The sequence below is a fragment of the Perca flavescens genome, chromosome 3 (genome assembly GCF_004354835.1).
Source record: "Perca flavescens isolate YP-PL-M2 chromosome 3, PFLA_1.0, whole genome shotgun sequence".
In the NCBI taxonomy this organism is placed as follows: Eukaryota; Metazoa; Chordata; class Actinopteri; order Perciformes; family Percidae; genus Perca; species Perca flavescens.
Genome location: NC_041333.1, coordinates 21,073,249 through 21,090,472, shown reverse-complemented (window position 1 = coordinate 21,090,472; position 17,224 = coordinate 21,073,249). Strand labels below are relative to the sequence as shown.

Sequence of the window (17,224 nt, the reverse complement as noted above, 5' to 3'; positions counted from 1 at the left end):
GGCCAGAAGAGACACACATGCTCACAGGCACACACAATACAGATACAAGGACACACACACGCACACACACACACACACGCACAAAGACCAGCAGGGGCTCTTTCCCACCAGCTGCAGTGAAAGAGAGGGAGGAGGAAATAGGAAAGAGGAGGGGACTCCTAATAGGCATAACTAAAGCACTCCTAATGAAGGGATCCTGTGTGTGTGTGTGTGTGTGTGTGTGTAAATGTTCAGCTGGTGTGTGTGTGTCTGTTGTGTGAGTGTCGTTAATGTTGATCCTGTTATAAAGTGCTATGGCCCAGAGGGTTGGCCTGATATTAAAGCCCTAAATGATGCTGTTTATTATGTTGTGTGTGTGTGGGGATGTGGATACTTTATTGCTTTCCTCCCTCATGTTTTGGGGTGGGGTTAGTGTTGTATTGTTGTAGGGATCGATAGCTTTGTGAGCAGGTCACAAAATGTTGGGGTTTATCGATAATCATCACAGTGATTATTAGTCTCTGCAGGTCGGAGCTCAGAGCAATAGGAATAACCAGCACCTGTAATAATTACACACACTGTGTATCTCAATCAGAAAATTGTCAGATGAGTTATCTGGTTCTCAATACACCATTCAACATCTTGTACATTCACTACAGTGGTCACTAATGGGGTTTTGTGCATAATTTTCAGATTTTGTACAAATATCTGCTCTCATCAGCTGAAAAGGAACAGTGGAGACCTTAATATACTCTCAAAAGACCCAAATTTAATATATCTTTAAGGAGTATTGTCACAATCTGTCAGTGATTTATTTGAATCATCTTATATTCTCATAACAGAGAGATTTCAAAGCATTGCCTGCCGACTATTTGTTAAAGTGACACATTTCATGTAACTCCATGTTTTTCCTATGCTTCCACTCGAGTGTCCGTAGTGTCTTTGGGCCCTTTCACACCTACATGGTTTGGTCAGGACTTTCAGACAATGCACAGCTCCTTAGCAGTACCAGAGTTAGCTATAAGCTAATTTCCATCTGTAGTCCCTGGCAGTAAAAAGAAAATAACATCTCTTTCAGAAGGGAAACCTAACAATGAAGCAGGGATTACAAGTGTGAAACCTCCCCTGGACCGCGGTCCGGACCAAACGTGGTTCGGCGAAAAGAGGTGGCTTTGTTGTAGATAAAATTGAACCATGGTTCGGTTTGTTTCTAGTGTGACCAAATTACAGGAAGTTCCGGCATAACCGGAAAAAGGAAAAAAAAAAATGAGATGCAGTAGCACACGGGTAGAGAAGGAGACCAAATGTTTAAGTGACATTTGGGCCAACAACTTTATAAAGTCCTTTAGAAAAACTCACAAAAATTCTGACAATTATTTTCCGAGAGGATGAGAGAGAACGGACGGGAGAGCAATGTCTGCAAATCAATCAACTGCAAGTAGGTGATGACAGGACGTATGTATGTCATGTATAGTTCTTTTGCGCACTCCCATAATTGCAATGTTAAACCAAAACTAACCGGATCAAATTCAATTCAATTTTATTTATAGTATGAAATCATAACAAGACTTATCTCGAGACACTTTACAGATAGAGTAGGTCTAAACCACACTATAATTTACAAAGACCCAACAATTCCAGTAATCTCCCCCACCCCCCCTCCCCAAACGTATGCAATGTAACGAAAAAACGGAAACCTTGGCTCGGACTTTCCGGTGTGAAAAGGCCCTTAAATTATATTAAGGCCTCAGACCGGATCAACAAAGATTGTTGCACAGTTACTTGTTACAAAACCCATTTGAATTTCTAATGGTGCCAGTAAGGTCTGACCAAGTACAGAGAAATCCAGAAATAAGGAGTGCTGCATCCTGTTCATCACTTTGGACGAAGCACTGAACCTGCTGAAATAATAATCACCTTTTATGAATTCATTCAAGTGTTTGTGAGTAGTGTTTCACATTTTCATACCACATACTAGTTCTTGACAAAATACCTGAGTCTTTTATACGTTGGAAACATTCCCTTGTTCATGTGGAGGCACGTGTTGTGTCGGTGACTCTGGGTTGAGTGTGGTGGCACAGGTCAGGGCAGAAGGCACTGCTAACCACCTGACTCTGACAAGCCCTGGCACACTTCACACGCACACTATGGTTCTTCCTCAATTATACTCCGACCCCTTAAAGATCCGTCAAACAAAATGTTTCTTCCGTTTGACCCCTCCTGCTGTCTGAAGTGTGTGTGCTTGTGTGCCTCAATGGCCCCCAACCTGTAACAACCTGCAGTGTGTATGGATTGTATAATAATCCAGGGTGTTGGGGTCAAAGCGTGTGTTATTGGCACGCGTTGCAGATATGAAACCCCCTACAGGGTGATTGCATCGTCTTCCCGCTTCACTGCAGTTAGTCTCGATGACCTCTGAACCCAAGTGACCTCTCACCCCTAACCCTCTCTCCATCGACGTTTGGACCCTCCTGCTGAGGGTGTGTGTGTGATAAAATAGCATTTTGTTCTGTTTCCAACATTTTAAGAGTAGCTACAAATAATTAGATTGTGTGTGTGTGTGTGTGTGTGTGTGTGTGTGTGTGTGTGTGTGTGTGTGTGTGTGTGTGTGTGTGTGTGTTGCATGCTTGCATACAGGTGCCAACCCCCTGCAGACCAATGGTTTGGGACACACAGCACGGGCCTATGCTAAGGAGGGAGAAGTGAGCACAATACTGCAGGAGTTTGAGGGCAAGGTATGACACACTCATACAGACACAAACTCTCATTTTGTCCTTCCGTACAAGCTGTGCAGAATATGCGTGCAATTAAAACAATATTAGTTTCCGTGCACACAAATGTTTTATTGCTGTAGTCGTTTCCTGTGGCCTGTGTCTGAGTGACTTGGGACTATTGACTCAGCAGACATCTGTGTCATTTACTTGCCTTCATGCACACAGACACACACTCCTCGGGAGGTCTGCTGACTGACTGACAGGTGATATCGAGTATTAGAGTTGTGAAAGCTGGTTGAGGTCAACTGGGGTTAAAACATGAAGCGTAAAGTTTGATTATATCAACGTTTCTATAGATATTATGTTGAACTAGATATCACCTGGAATTCAACGCACAAACGTGCAGCTGTCTATTGTCTTAAAATATCGTAGAAATACTTTCTGAAAGCACCAACAGTCGTCTCCAAAATATTGTCACTATTAGTGAAATCAACATATCTCTTTATTTTTTCATACCTCCAAATACTCTGTTTGGTCAGATGAACTAACATGAGATTTGATTTGGCACTTTGTGCACAACTAAGGGCATTAACATCATGAGCATGTCATATCTCTGTCTCTCTCTCTCTCTCTCTCTCTCTCTCTCTCTCTCTCTCTCTCTCTCTCTCTCTCTCTCTCTCTCTTTTTCTGTGTCAAATAAAGGAAAAAAAAAACTAAACTTTACCAATACACTTAGAATACTATCAGGTTATTGTAAGAAGATGTAATCAAAAATAAAAACAGTTCTTCGTGTAATATTTTCTTGGATAGTTGGTATTTTTCCAATTGTTAAAATGTGATTTCAATTGGGACCTGAGGGTGATCTTGAGGCTTGGTTACGCTTTAACTGAACGATGTTATAGAATCAGCTGACTGCAGGGACTCTCTTGGTATTTCACAGGTGTATATACAGTAGAGGTGTGGTCAGCTGTTTTCTTAAATAAAGCTTGAGTTACCCTATGGTAGTTATCTACCAGTTTGACAGCAGGCCAGAGCTAAGCAAGATGGAGAGAGAGAATAAACTGCCTGCCTCCACTGCAGGGTGAAAACCTGGAGTCTGAGAAGACAAAGCGGGGAGGATGAATGAGTCATGGAGTGGCTGAAAGAAAGAAAGAAAGAAAGAAAGAAAGAAAGAAAGGGACAGAAACTGAGGGGGACGTATATGTAAAAATGAAGGGAAAGAAAAAATGTGGGCAGAGGAAGATACGATAGGTGGAAAAAGAGATCAGTCAGAGAAATGAAGGGAAAGGCAGATAGAGAGGTGGTGTATTAAAGAGGAGGAAGTCGGAGGGAGGGAGTGAAGGGAGTAGTAAAGAGACTGCAAAACAACACAACCCTTTTTAATAGGAAAAAGGGGGAGAAACAGCTTTATTGTCAGGGCGTGTTTGGCCACTCACTCTTTTCTTGTTTCAGTGTCTTTGTAGTGGGGATGAGCTCTGAAGAAAGGGTGTTAAAGAAGAAAACATGATTAAGAAATAGGAGTAATTAGGGGCAGACTTGCGAACTCTGCAATGTCCTCATGGTTTTCCCCTGGAGAGTTGACTTTCTTACATGTCTTCTTTCACTTCCACGATTCATTGGCCGCCTTGTATGATTTCTGTATGTCCGTGTTCTTTACCTCCATCTAGTTCCAGGAGGCGCAGGCTCGGCGGGAGGCGGAGGAGAGGCGGCGGTTCCCCCTGGAGAGGAGGCTGAAGGAGCATATCATCGGACAGGAGGGGGCCATCAATACTGTGGCCTCAGGTAAACACACACACACACACGCGCACACATGGAACATGATATATGCAGCTAAACACAATGACATCCACCACAAAAATAAGAAGTGCACATAAATACATGCTTCCAAGCCACAGCCTTGTTTCCACATTACTTTTTTTTTTTTTTTTTTTTTATGTTTCTGTTTTGCACTCCCCTCCTTTTCCTCTCTCTTGCTGTCCTCCCTTTCCTCCTGCAGTAGGCGGGTTCAGACAGACCGGTGGAGGCTGTAATTGGTTAATTGTGATGAATGAGCTGTCTGTCAGGCATACACAGGTGCTGTGTGCATGTGCGTGTGTTTGTGTGTGTGACAGCTGAAGAGGCCAGGCTTGGAGCCGCCAGTTAACACGATTACAGAGAGAGGAGACATACTACAGACCCCCACATCCCCCCTCTGTCTCTCTTCCCTTTTCTCTCTTCAGTATATCCCTCCATCTCTTTCTCTCTCTCTCTTTCTCTCTCTCTTTACCTCCTTGATCTTCATCACACCCACTCTTTCTCCTTCACTCTTCTGTCCGTTCCTACTTCCATTTTGTGGCCTCCACCTTCTGCATCTTTCCATTATGGCTCCTTCATGCTATGCCGTCCATCTCTCCCTTCCTCGAAACACAGATCAGGGATGGACAGGCAAAGTGATGAAGACAGGAAGAGAAAAACAGATGAGACGGGGGTTAAACAAATGGAGGCAATGGGAGACAAAAAGGAGAGGAACACTGATGGGAGGAGATAGCAGAGAAGTGTCTGAAAACCAGAAAGCTTGTAGCAAATGACAGAAAGACAAAGAGAGCAAGTGTAATGCATAGAGAAGAGGAGGGAGGATGAGTTAAAGCACAATAACACAGCAGACAGTAAAGAGCTGATATTACACCAGGCATCCATGGAGGCCATGTATTGATCTGTGTGTGTGTGTGTGTGTGTGTGTGTGTGTGTGTGTGTGTGTGTGTGTGTGTGTGTGTGTGTGTGTGTGTGTGTGCGCGCAGAAAGGGTTCTGCAGCGAAGGAAGAGGTTGTGTGTTCTTTTTATGATCTTAGACAGATTTGTGAAAATAATCAACCCAAAGCTAGAAGCAGATATTATAATCTGTGATGTTTCCGTGAGAGCAAATACTGCAGAGTTTATAACCAACAGGAGAACAAGTTGGATTGACGTCATAAAAATATCTATACATAAATATAAGGAAACAATGAAAATACAAACTATAGATGTCCACAAAACAAAATACAAACAGTGATGCTATTTGAGCAATAGTTGCGTTTAAGTGTCAGCGTACAGTAGGTTCTGCTGGGAGTCAATGAAGGAAAAGGTAATCGTGGGATGTGTAGTTTTTGGCAAGGTGATAAATGATTCTTGTTATCATGGCAAATTGTCCTGAAAGCCATAGAAGACATCGCCACATTGATAAAGGAACAGCTTATTGATCTCTGAGAAGTATTACAGTGAATATATCACACACACACACACACACACACACACACACACACACACACACACACACACACACACACACACACACACACACACACACACACACACACACACACTGAAAGCGAGCAATAGAACATGTGGGATACCTAAAAGAGGAAAATATATTGCAAAGATATTTACAAAAACATACGTTATCTACTGTGCATTTATACTTGTTGTGGTGTATGTTATTTTGTAAGTTTTATCACCGATGAGCCGAGCAGGAATTAGCCAAACTGTGGCAGAGTCAGAGAGGGGAAGTAGGGATTTAGAGATGAGGAGATGGACCAGGAAAGAGCGGAAAGGATATACTGGAGATAAGGATTCAACCAATGAGAAAGGGATGTACAGATAAAGGGAGAAGAGGGAGCTCCACATGCAACAATATATTTTACTGTATATTATGACTCATTTGAGTGAGAAAATATAAAATAAGCAGGAAATGGCTAAATTTAGTTTTTTTTATTGATAAATTACTTAAATTATTAATTGTTATCAAAATTGTTGATTATGAATTTTGCATCTATCACCACTGATTAATAAACAAATCGTTTCAACGTTAGTTATCTTTATTTATATGATTTATACATATATAGTTATCTATTTTGCAGTTTTGCTGACCATTTGGTGTTTTGTCATGCCTCCAAAACGGCTGTTTCCCCCTGAACTCCTTGTGACGAACAGCTGGCCTGCAGCAACATACATTCTCTCTCACACATAAACACACACACACACACACACACACACACACACACACACACACACACACACACACACAGGAAGGAGGTTAGATTGATCCAGGTTTAGCTCTCAGGGCTAAGAGTTATTGAGGAGAATCATCCCTCTGTAATCATGTTAGAGCCAACCAGACCTGCCCAATACACTGCTGTGTGTGTGTGTGTGTGTGTGTGTGTGTGTGTGTGTGTGTGTGTGTGTGTGTGTGTGTGTGTTTGAGAGAGAGATCAAGCTTTCATTTGTTTTGTGTCTCTTTCCTTTCCTTGTTGTCGTCAGGGTCCTCTGAGAAATGTCAATGTGCCCTTCTGTCAAAGTCGGTCTCAATCAGCTAAAACACACAAACACACAGAAGGTTACACTGTCATTCACACAGCCATTGATAAAGCAGACGGAGCTTTGGAGCCCCTCTTGTCACTATTCATCTCTGTGTCCATCTCTGACACACTCGTTTGTTTCTCTGTCTTCTTATCTCCATCACTCCTCTCTCTTTTCCCTCTTTATCTCCTTCTACATCCTTACTCCTCTTTCCTCCCCTTATCTTCTCTCCTCCTGCTACTTCCCTCTCTACCATGTCATCTCTTTACCTCCCTCAATCTGCCTCTCCTCCTTTTTTCCTGCCAAGCATCTGTTCTCTATGATTATCAGCTATTAGTAGCTGGTTTAACACTCAGATCTGCTGGCTGTCGTGAAGTATTTCAGCTTCACTGTATCACACACAGAGCCTCTTGGATCACAATAAGTGAGCAGGAAAGGTCTCATGGTCTTGTGTAAAAGATGCCTTGACCGGGTACATACTGTAGCTGTTGTTGGACACTCTTTGACTGTTGTATGAAGTTGAATTCAAGTTTTGGTTCCTCTGTGTTCTTTTTAGCAACTTCGCCACAGCGTTTTCCTGCCACTTATCTTGTGGCTGCACTCGATAACTTGAAAGCAATTGACGCCTCTCAGATGCACTATTTGCTAACTAGAGATATTTATGCTGAGAACTTGTGTGTCTTTGGGGACAGTTGGCCAGAACCTTTAAAGGCAACGACAAGTTGAGAAGAATAAATGGCGGGTGGATGTAAACCGGTCAGTGGGCAGAACATGAGGATAAATATGGCATAAATTGACCAGTGTTTTTAAGTCGAGGCTTTTACAAGGTTCTGTTCTCACTTGTCAGATTCAAACAGATCAGGATTCATGATGTGAAAGATGTGCAATCCAGCGGTAACGTTGGTAAGTAGAAGCCACAGACAGACCTAGTGTGCATGGTTGCATGTTTTGTAGCTCTAATTCGGCTAAGAAAAGTTGGCCTGAGGAACACTGAACACAGCAAATTGTAATAAACAATTGTAAACTTATATTTTTAAAATAACCGTACTAGTTTTTCATTAGAAATGAACATTGGCTGATGGCATCTTTCTGTTGAATATTTTGTTTTAAAATATTTCATATCTCTAAAGACAAAAAATCCCAGAGCATTTATGTTGTGTCTACAGTAAAGCTGATACAGGTTTAGGTGTAAAAATGTTAAGATACTAACTCTGATTAACCTCAAGCAACAAGGTGAGAGGTAACATCCATCGTGCATTACTTAAAAATGAAGAAAAGCTAAATGTATTGTTACACAGGATCCTGGGGACTCCTACACCCCATATGGATGACTGAGGTCATTTTTGTGTCAGCTTTACAAAGATGTAAATGCTAACTTACCTGAATGATCCACACATTGATTTGGGGGCTGAAGACTCGGCTCCTAAAGGTGGGGTACACTGTGACACTGAACAGATTGCCAGTCTATCTCAAGACTAACACAAAGACAGACGGTCACATTCATACCTATGAGCAATTTAGAGTGTCCAATTAATCTAAAATGTATGTATTTTGGACTGTGGGAGGACACTGGGGAACAACTGGGAGAGAGCCACACAGAAACAGCCAGAACCCCACACATTAGGGCTCCAGCCTGCCAGTGGATTCAAGGTAACCAATAAGCTATACTGCCACCAACTTGCTTTGATCCCATTGGCAAAACCCTGCTCGTCTATGGCTCTGGTTTTGGCCCCGGCCTCTCAACAGCTTCAGATTTGGATGAGTTTGTGCTAGTGTCTGCTTCTTCGTCGCTGAAACCACGGGCCAAATACACTCTTTACTCCCCTCCGATCCACCTCATCATCTTGTCTTTGTGTATGTGTGTGAGTGTGGTTGCTGGGGTGATGGCAGGGTTGGGTAGGCACTCCTCTTTAAGCATGCGTGTGTGTCAGTGTGTGTGTGAGGCTGCGATCCATGCTAAACTGATTTCGCCATGGCCGCGCCAGGGAGGCTAACACAATTACTGCTGGCTAATGGCCCCACTGACTGAGGGGGGGAAGAGAGGCAGCGTGGGTAGCTTTCTGGAGGTCTCTCATCTTGCTCTCTTTTTCTGTTTTCTCTCTTCTGTCTCTTTTTTTTTTTTTCTTTCTCTCCACCAAATGTCTTGACCCTTTTCTCATCCCTGCTCTCTCGCTCTTTTATCAGTTTCTGGGATACCCGTCGCCCTCAGGTCAACTCGGTTCAGTCTGGTGAAACCCAGAATACTTAGTGCAAAAGTCAACAAATGCAAATGACTAAAATAATAGTCCTCCTTTTCTTTCTCCCTCTATCTGTCTCTGCACTCTGTAGCCATCAGGAGAAAGGAGAATGGTTGGTACGACGAAGAGCATCCTCTCGTATTCCTCTTCCTCGGCTCATCAGGAATTGGTAAATCACTCATCTTTTTACACTCAAGAAGCAATAGCAAAACAAAGAAAAAAACCTCTTTAGTTTCTCGAAAGGAGCTGCCAAAATAAACAGAACACTCGAGTGTGTTAAGTTTCTGAAGAGTGTATTTTCCTCCTGCCAGTCTGCTGATTTCAAAAGGAAGAAAATACACAAGATGACAAAAGCGATGATGTCACACGTAAAATGTAAACACAAACTGGAGAAACTCTACCAAGTATTCAGTAAATGAGTTTGTCTCAAGGTGTCAATTTTCTGCGTGACGTAAAAGTAAATAAATTTAGAATTTTCGACTGTTTCTTACATCTGCCTATTTAATTAATGAACTGCAAATATCTTGATAGATAGATAGATAGATAGATAGATAGATAGATAGATAGATAGATAACAACAAAAAACTGAGATAATACTTTCTTCAAAGACCAGTCTGACTCAGGAATATCTTGGTAGTATCACCAGATTTAGCTCGCCGACAAAGGCTCTGATCAACTCGCTTGTTTTTAAAACAATTTTCCTTAAGGGATAATAAAGTTAATCAACAATCAATTTCCACCTGGGGAAACTACCAATAAAAGATAAGATAAACCTTTATTGTTGTTGCACAGAGACTCATACAACAAAATTGTGAGTGCCACAACTGCAGGTGCATTAAAGATAATAAACAACGACGGGACAGGTACCAAACTACCAAAGGTAACACCAGTATGTTGTGTAAAAAAAAAAAAAAAAAAAAGGAAGCTGGCTAAGTTCTAAGTTGACAGGTCCCTGATGAACTTGTTTCATAGATCTTTTATTGAGTCGATTTTTTACTTTTTCTTTATCTGTTGGTATGCTTCTCTCAAATCTAAAACAGAAAAATGCTCAGCCATCTCACTGCTGAACTCAAATAGAAGAAGGTAATATCAGCATGACCACCCAACCACACTTAAATACAGCTTTTTACTTATGTTTTTTACTATTTATTATCATATGTTGTATTCAGATAATCTTGTGTGATTACTGTTGTCACTGCTGCACAACCTCTGGGGACAAATAAACTACTGCTTGACTTGACTCAGACAATCTTGAATCAAAATTTGAGATGTGGGGCGTTGATTCTGAGGTCTCGAACCAGGCTAGTATCTGGTGTCAATGTGCATATTATCACACATAATGTACAAAGATGTTTGTAGACGAACAGTTGGTGGACAGCATGTCAAGTCAACTTAAATCAATACAATCCTTATGGATAAAGGTTTAGAGCTGGGATGTATGATTCAGGACTGATCGAGCAATTTTTTTAATTGATCAGTATTGGTTTTATAAAGCGCCACCCATTTCTAATCCTTTGTTTATTGCAGCCCATTGAGCTCTGATTGCACTTTAAAACACTGGGGGAACCTCTTTCTGTCACACAGCGGTGAGAGTGAACAAATCTCAGACCGACACTACAGCGGTTTCAATTAAAGATATCCACTGGGGAGGGTGGCGATGAATTGAGACTGTCTAAATTCTGTCTGGACTTTTCTGCTACACCAGATCCACACTGACACTCTTCTGTCCATGCTACTGTCTCTCACACTTACTTGTCAAATAAAGGCAAAGATGGCACATAAGTAAACAAAAACAGTGTAGGAAACAAGTCAAGAGGACTGTGATTCAGGGTGTATTTTTTATTGAGCTGCCAAAAATATCGTTTTAAAGCTGGCCTTCTTTAGGCTAAGTGTGTACTAGGGAGCTGTATTGTTTAGAAAAATATAAGTTTCGGATCAACCCGATATCAACAGATATTTAATATTAAAGCACAAAACTTCCAAATCTCCAATTCAGAGAAAAGCTTAAATGTTGTCAAACAGCAGCAAGATGAAGAAGTGTGAATGTATGTGTGCTGGAGTCAAGAAAAGAGTGCGACAGAGGGATATTAAGGGGCCAGATAGATGGCTAAAAAAGAGGGAGATGGTGAGATGACAGGCCAGAGAGATAGATGAAGGAGAGACTGTGTTCATATTCTCTGTTGCCTTCAGCGACTGTGGCCATGAGACATCAATATTAAACACAGCAACAAGACACACAGCCTTTCACACACACGCACACACACACAATCATCGTACCCGTACGCATACCAAACACAAGACATCAATATCATATATGAGCATTTATATGCAGAATATTTTAGCGACAAACATAATGTGTGCTTCTGGAGAGCAGGAGATGATTGAAAGCATCGTAGAGGGAGGAACTGGGATTTAGGCCAGCACTTAGAGAAGGAGAGAGATTGTCTTTCTGTCTGAAATAAGTAAGCTTGTTTCCCGAAATCTCTGCATACTAATGTATTCCAAAAAAGCAAGGATTGTTTTTTTTTTGTTTTTTTTAAATATGTCTATACATACAGTATATAAAAAAATATAGCTGAATAATTAACCAATGTCTCTGTTCTGTCTGACCGGTTGATGGCGGGTGTCACAGGAAAGACAGAGTTGGCCAAACAGGTGGCTCGCTACATGCACAAGGACATCAAAAAGGTATTTTATGTAGACACACACACACACACACACACACACACACACACACACACACACACACACACACACACACACACACACACACACACACACCAGTGTTTTGACATTCAGTCAATAGGTGGAAAACAGACATTTAATTTAGCGGCTCCTCGCGCCTTGAAGAAATTCAATTTGTGTTGGTTTCCATGGTGACTCTTGGTAGCGCGTGTTCAACACGAAGATACACACTGATACAGCAGCAGGTTTGAGGTTAACCCACCGTGTGATTGCAGGGTTTCATCCGTATGGACATGTCCGAGTTCCAGGAAAAACACGAGGTAAGATACATTTCACCTTTTCCAAATACGTTAGTGTGAAGTCAGGAAGTAGCCAAAGTCTTTGATTGTTTCTAATGATGGAATTTCACATACTGCGTTGCTCTAACAGAGGTTCGTTCATTTCAAGAAAGAGTGTTACGGTTGCATCTCTCTCCTGCAAATGCATGGCACTGACACATTGGATTAATTCTGTTTATGTACCCATAATGGACTCATAAACCAAAATTAATGTTGTTTTTGCCCTATTTTGCCTTCCTTGTGAAGCTTTGGTGATAAATACATTTAATCAGTGAATCAGAGTTGCATTATGTTACGACGGTCAGGAACCACATCGAAATCCTTCCACCTCAGTATTTTTATCCAGTGTTAACGTTTTGTGGATTTCGGCATTATAGGTTAGGTGTTATCCTGGCAAAATACTTTTTTTGTGTGTTACATTGTTGATCTTATTTTGTGCACCCTCTCTCCCTCGTCTTACAGGTGGCAAAGTTCATCGGCTCCCCGCCGGGATACGTGGGACACGAGGAAGGGGGTCAGCTGACAAAGCTGTTGAAGGCGTGTCCCAACGCTGTTGTCCTGTTTGATGAAGTAGACAAGGCCCACCCTGATGTTCTTACTATCATGCTGCAGCTCTTTGACGAGGTGTGTACACAAACACACAGAGAAAAGTGCAGATATTATACCTTCTTGAAGTTACGTTCATCCTGGGTTTCTGTTTGATAAACCATTTGCAAATGTAACTTTAACGGGATGAACTCTTATCGTTCCCGCTGTTCCTCCATTAGGGACGCCTCACAGACGGTAAGGGGAAGACCATCGAATGTAAAGATGCCATCTTCATCATGACATCTAACATTGCAAGTGATGAAATTGCCCAGCATGCACTGCAGCTTCGTGAGGAAGCTGAGGCGATAAGCCGCAGAAAGCTGGCCGACAACCTCGGTGAGAGAAACACACTGACACATATGTACAGTATGTTAAAGTGCAGACACACATACGATGATGCACAGCAGACATCACACTGACTTGCATTCATTTCGTACATCATACGATTTTATTAGTCTCCACATTTGTATTAAAACCCATTTTACTTTTCCTTTTCATCAGTTGCTGTGGTTTAAAATCAGCATGATGAAATGATGTGAAGTGTGGTCAAATCATTTTGTTTTTCAGATCGTCCAAATCTGTAGTCGGGACTTATCACAGTGTCTTAAAGAATAATTTAGATATTTATTTTTATTTTTATTTGGCTCAACATTTGAGAAATTGCAAACACATTCACACAAACTGTAGTGATTTGCTGCAACTCTGTAAAGACGTAGAGCCATCAGGTCACCAAAGGTCAGGTGAATGAAATCAAACGTGAAATGAATGTTGATGTCGTTCCCCAGAGGATGTTCAGAAAAGTGATGACATCAAAATCTCCCGACAGTTTAAAGAATCTGTGATTCGACCGATCCTGAAGGTAACTCAGTCTCACAAACGCACACAGATTTAACACGCCTTGTTTTGGTGTATTGACAGAGAAATGTTGCAGTTGAACTATCTGCTTCTCTACAGCAGTGTACTGTAGCAGCGAGATTTTTCGGTTGTTAATTCTTCGGTTCCTCCCCAGGCTCATTACCGGAGGGACGAGTTTCTGGGTCGGATCAATGAAATTGTATACTTCCTGCCGTTCTGTCACTCAGAGCTGCTCCAGCTGGTCAGCAAAGAGCTCAACTTCTGGGCTAAGAAGGTATGTAACACTGTGCGTCTTTACAGCACCCTACATTTATTTTTGGCCTTTTAGGCCTTTTATTTGTGACAGGACAGCTTAGACATGAAAGGGCAGAGAGAGGGGGAATGACCTGCAGCAAAGGGCCGCAGGTCGGAATCGAACCCGTGCCCGCTGCGTCGAGGACTGAGCCTCTGTATATGGGCGCGCGCTCTACCAGGTGAGCTACCCAGGCGCCCCAGCACCCTACATTTATAACTTGGGTGTCTTCCAGTGGGGCTGGAAAGCCATACCCACTATGTACTGCAGCCGCTGAGCTGTGCAGGAACACACGCAGATCAATATTGCGTGCCACTACTACTCACTATAATGTGATTACAGTGTTTAACATGTGGAGCCTTCATCCATATTTAATTATTAATATTACAGCTGGTGTCCTGCCAGCCTGCAGGCAACTGATAGGAACCTGACTCAAGACTCTCACTCTGTGCATTTGTCTTGTAATGTTGATGTGTGTGTGTGTGTGCGCGGGGGGGGAAATCTTGTGCTTCTTTGTTAGTGTTTCTGTTATCTTCAGCGTTTTAAACGTTCATGACTTGTAGTTACTTGTCTCTGACCGTGTGGCAGCGGCGCTCACAGCAGAAATCTCATAATTACAGAATCCTCATGAGCCATTTGTTTGACACTCACTTTTATTAAATACATTAAATGTTGAGTGCTATCATTATTGCCTTTAATACGGTATTTGTGTTGTCGTAATATTTGTGTTTATATCTCTGGAGTAAAACATGGCATCGTATTTATTGACTGGAGTGTTAACATCAGTAGCAAATGAGCAATTCTGATCGCTAGTATTGACTGGTGTTTGATTAAAACGCATTAAGGGCCTGTTGATTAGCACCGGCAGACATGCTGCTCGACAGCATATCCTCTCTGCATTTGTCTCCTTCTCCAGCATTCACCATGCTCTCTTTCTGATTTGACTGTTTATGATATCTTATCTACTGAAGGCCTCACAGATTGTTTGTTTTTAAACATCGGCACACCCAATTAACCTCTTCTTTTCTCTGTCATTAGGCGAAGCAGCGCCATGACATCACTCTTCAGTGGGAGCGCCCGGTTCTGGAACTGCTGGCGGGCGGGTATAACATGCATTACGGAGCACGCTCAATCAAACATGAGGTATGCAGGTGCTGTAATACACAGACCAGCCGAACCAGGTTGTTTGAAAGTCTTAAAAGGAATTAAATTATATTATCTCTTCTCAAGGCCTTAATGGGTCTACAGGAAAATCTCTTGTTATTCTTGTTGTGTAGTATCATTCTTATCTGTTATGACATTTTACTCACCAGTTTCATTACTGAGATCTGGGGACACAGCAACTCTGCTAGACGAGCTTTACAGCAGACCAGTAGAGCAAGCAGGGAGTGACGTTTACAGACACATAGGTTGTTTAATTAATTTAATGTTTGCGTTGATTTTCACTTCCAGATAAGCGGTTAAGATAATGTGCTCAAACTATAGTTTAGCGTAAAGCCTGTCTGATCATGTGTGTGATTGGCAGAGCACATCCCTCGATCTTAGCAATGACGTTGGTAAGTAAAATGTTATAGAACTTGCTGGCCCTCACCTTGAGCTTTAAGAAAGTGCGATGGTCATTTTTCACTTTTTTCTGACATTTCATAGACTAAACGATCAGTGAATCAATCAAAGAAGAGCCTCCTATCAGCAGAGAACAATGACTGGTTTTGAGAAGTTCAAATGTCAAAATGCAAAATAGGAAAACTCACAAATAGGAGGCATCACACTAAGCAAACCAGTCAGGATACTAATTTAAATACAATTTTATGAACTCTGCTTCCCCACTAACTTCGTCACTGATTCCTCAGGTTGAGCGGCGGGTTGTCAACCAGTTAGCGGCAGCGTACGAGCAGGAGCTGCTGCCCAAAGGCTGCACCCTGCGTCTGTCTGTCCAACCAGAGGACCTGGAGGAGCGGAGCACACCCAGTCTGCGCCTTGAGGTGGTAGGAGAGGACAGCAAATCCAGAACACTGGACATACGTCCACCGCTCAGCCCTGAACACTAACAAAGAAACACAGAGGATATATCCAGATATTTATGCACACATGTACACTTTCCCACACACACACATATCCTCATCCTCATCATCATCATCATCATAGTGTCAGCAGGATAGATGCTTCCTGATGGATGTTACCAATAAAAGTACCTCTGATAAACGCATCACTGCCTCTCTTTTTCAGTACACACATGCAGTAATTACATGCCAACTTTTCCGCAATATTGCAGTACAATATGTGCAAACGATGTGTGCTGTAAGCAGTATATTAAGTCAACTTACTTGACCATTAAAAGTTTGTTACAATATCAGCTGGGTGCTGATAGCAAGAGCTGTGCACACAGAATCATTAGATATAAAACTAATAAATAAATGTAAATATGCTGTAAACGTAGCATAGAGGCTTCATCGTGCATGTGCAGCTTCATGAACATCAAACATCTCATCAGTGGGTTGAAGCCATCTTATTTGTCAAAACAAAAGCTTTGCATCAAGGTAGCTGTGACATAGTGATACTTTAATGTCCACTTTGTAGTGTAGATCACTGAAAACAGCCAAAATAAATAATATTTAAAGATATATATAAAGTTAATGGCAATGAACATCTGACATTGGTCGGATGAATGGCAGTTTTGTCATTGCATGCTTTGGCAGAGACAGGACGACAAATGAGAACAAATCAAAACGGATATTGATAGAACATTAATGAGTAGCAGCCAAACCTTTTTAATACTTAAAAAGTAATTTGATTCAGGAATTAAAAAGTTGGCTAAATAACATCCACTTTGAGTTTGTCCGTTCGCTGTAAAGAAAAGGGAAATATTAATGACCAAAGATAGTTTAACATTGCCTCAGATTGTTGTTCACTTTAATGTACATTTTACTCACCAGCAGAGCTTCACTGATAAATGTTTGTAAACACAATCTGCTTATTCATTTTATTTTAGCAAAGAATGGGTTCGTGGAGAAATACTAAGCAGAAATGTAAAGCAGCCCATTTGAATGATGGGTAATATAACTGCCTGGTGAATTGTTTCTGTTGATGCATCTTGATGTAAAGAAGTCTCGTCTGTCACGACAGCGTGCTCTGGTGCTGTACAGTGTGTCTGCGCAGGCAAGTCTATCTGACATTAAGAGAAATTTAGAGTCATAAAGAAATAATATTCAAAGTGTTGTTTCATAA

The 17,224-nt window shown here is 41.6% G+C and overlaps 1 protein-coding gene across 1 annotated transcript in view; it reads left to right on the top strand.

Annotated features, from left to right (window-relative positions):
* Window positions 1–16,205, top strand: part of clpb (ClpB family mitochondrial disaggregase) — a gene marked incomplete at its 5' end in the record, with an annotated part of 32,929 nt that extends 16,724 nt beyond the window's left edge. The window contains 11 exons of the mRNA XM_028571372.1: window positions 2,617–2,714; window positions 4,361–4,475; window positions 9,333–9,410; window positions 11,874–11,929; window positions 12,202–12,246; window positions 12,727–12,888; window positions 13,032–13,188; window positions 13,638–13,711; window positions 13,862–13,981; window positions 15,038–15,142; window positions 15,850–16,205. Coding sequence (XP_028427173.1) covers window positions 2,617–2,714; window positions 4,361–4,475; window positions 9,333–9,410; window positions 11,874–11,929; window positions 12,202–12,246; window positions 12,727–12,888; window positions 13,032–13,188; window positions 13,638–13,711; window positions 13,862–13,981; window positions 15,038–15,142; window positions 15,850–16,047 — 1,208 coding nt within the window. The remainder of the gene's footprint in view (window positions 1–2,616; window positions 2,715–4,360; window positions 4,476–9,332; window positions 9,411–11,873; window positions 11,930–12,201; window positions 12,247–12,726; window positions 12,889–13,031; window positions 13,189–13,637; window positions 13,712–13,861; window positions 13,982–15,037; window positions 15,143–15,849) is intronic.
* Between the last annotated feature and the right edge of the window lie 1,019 nt (window positions 16,206–17,224).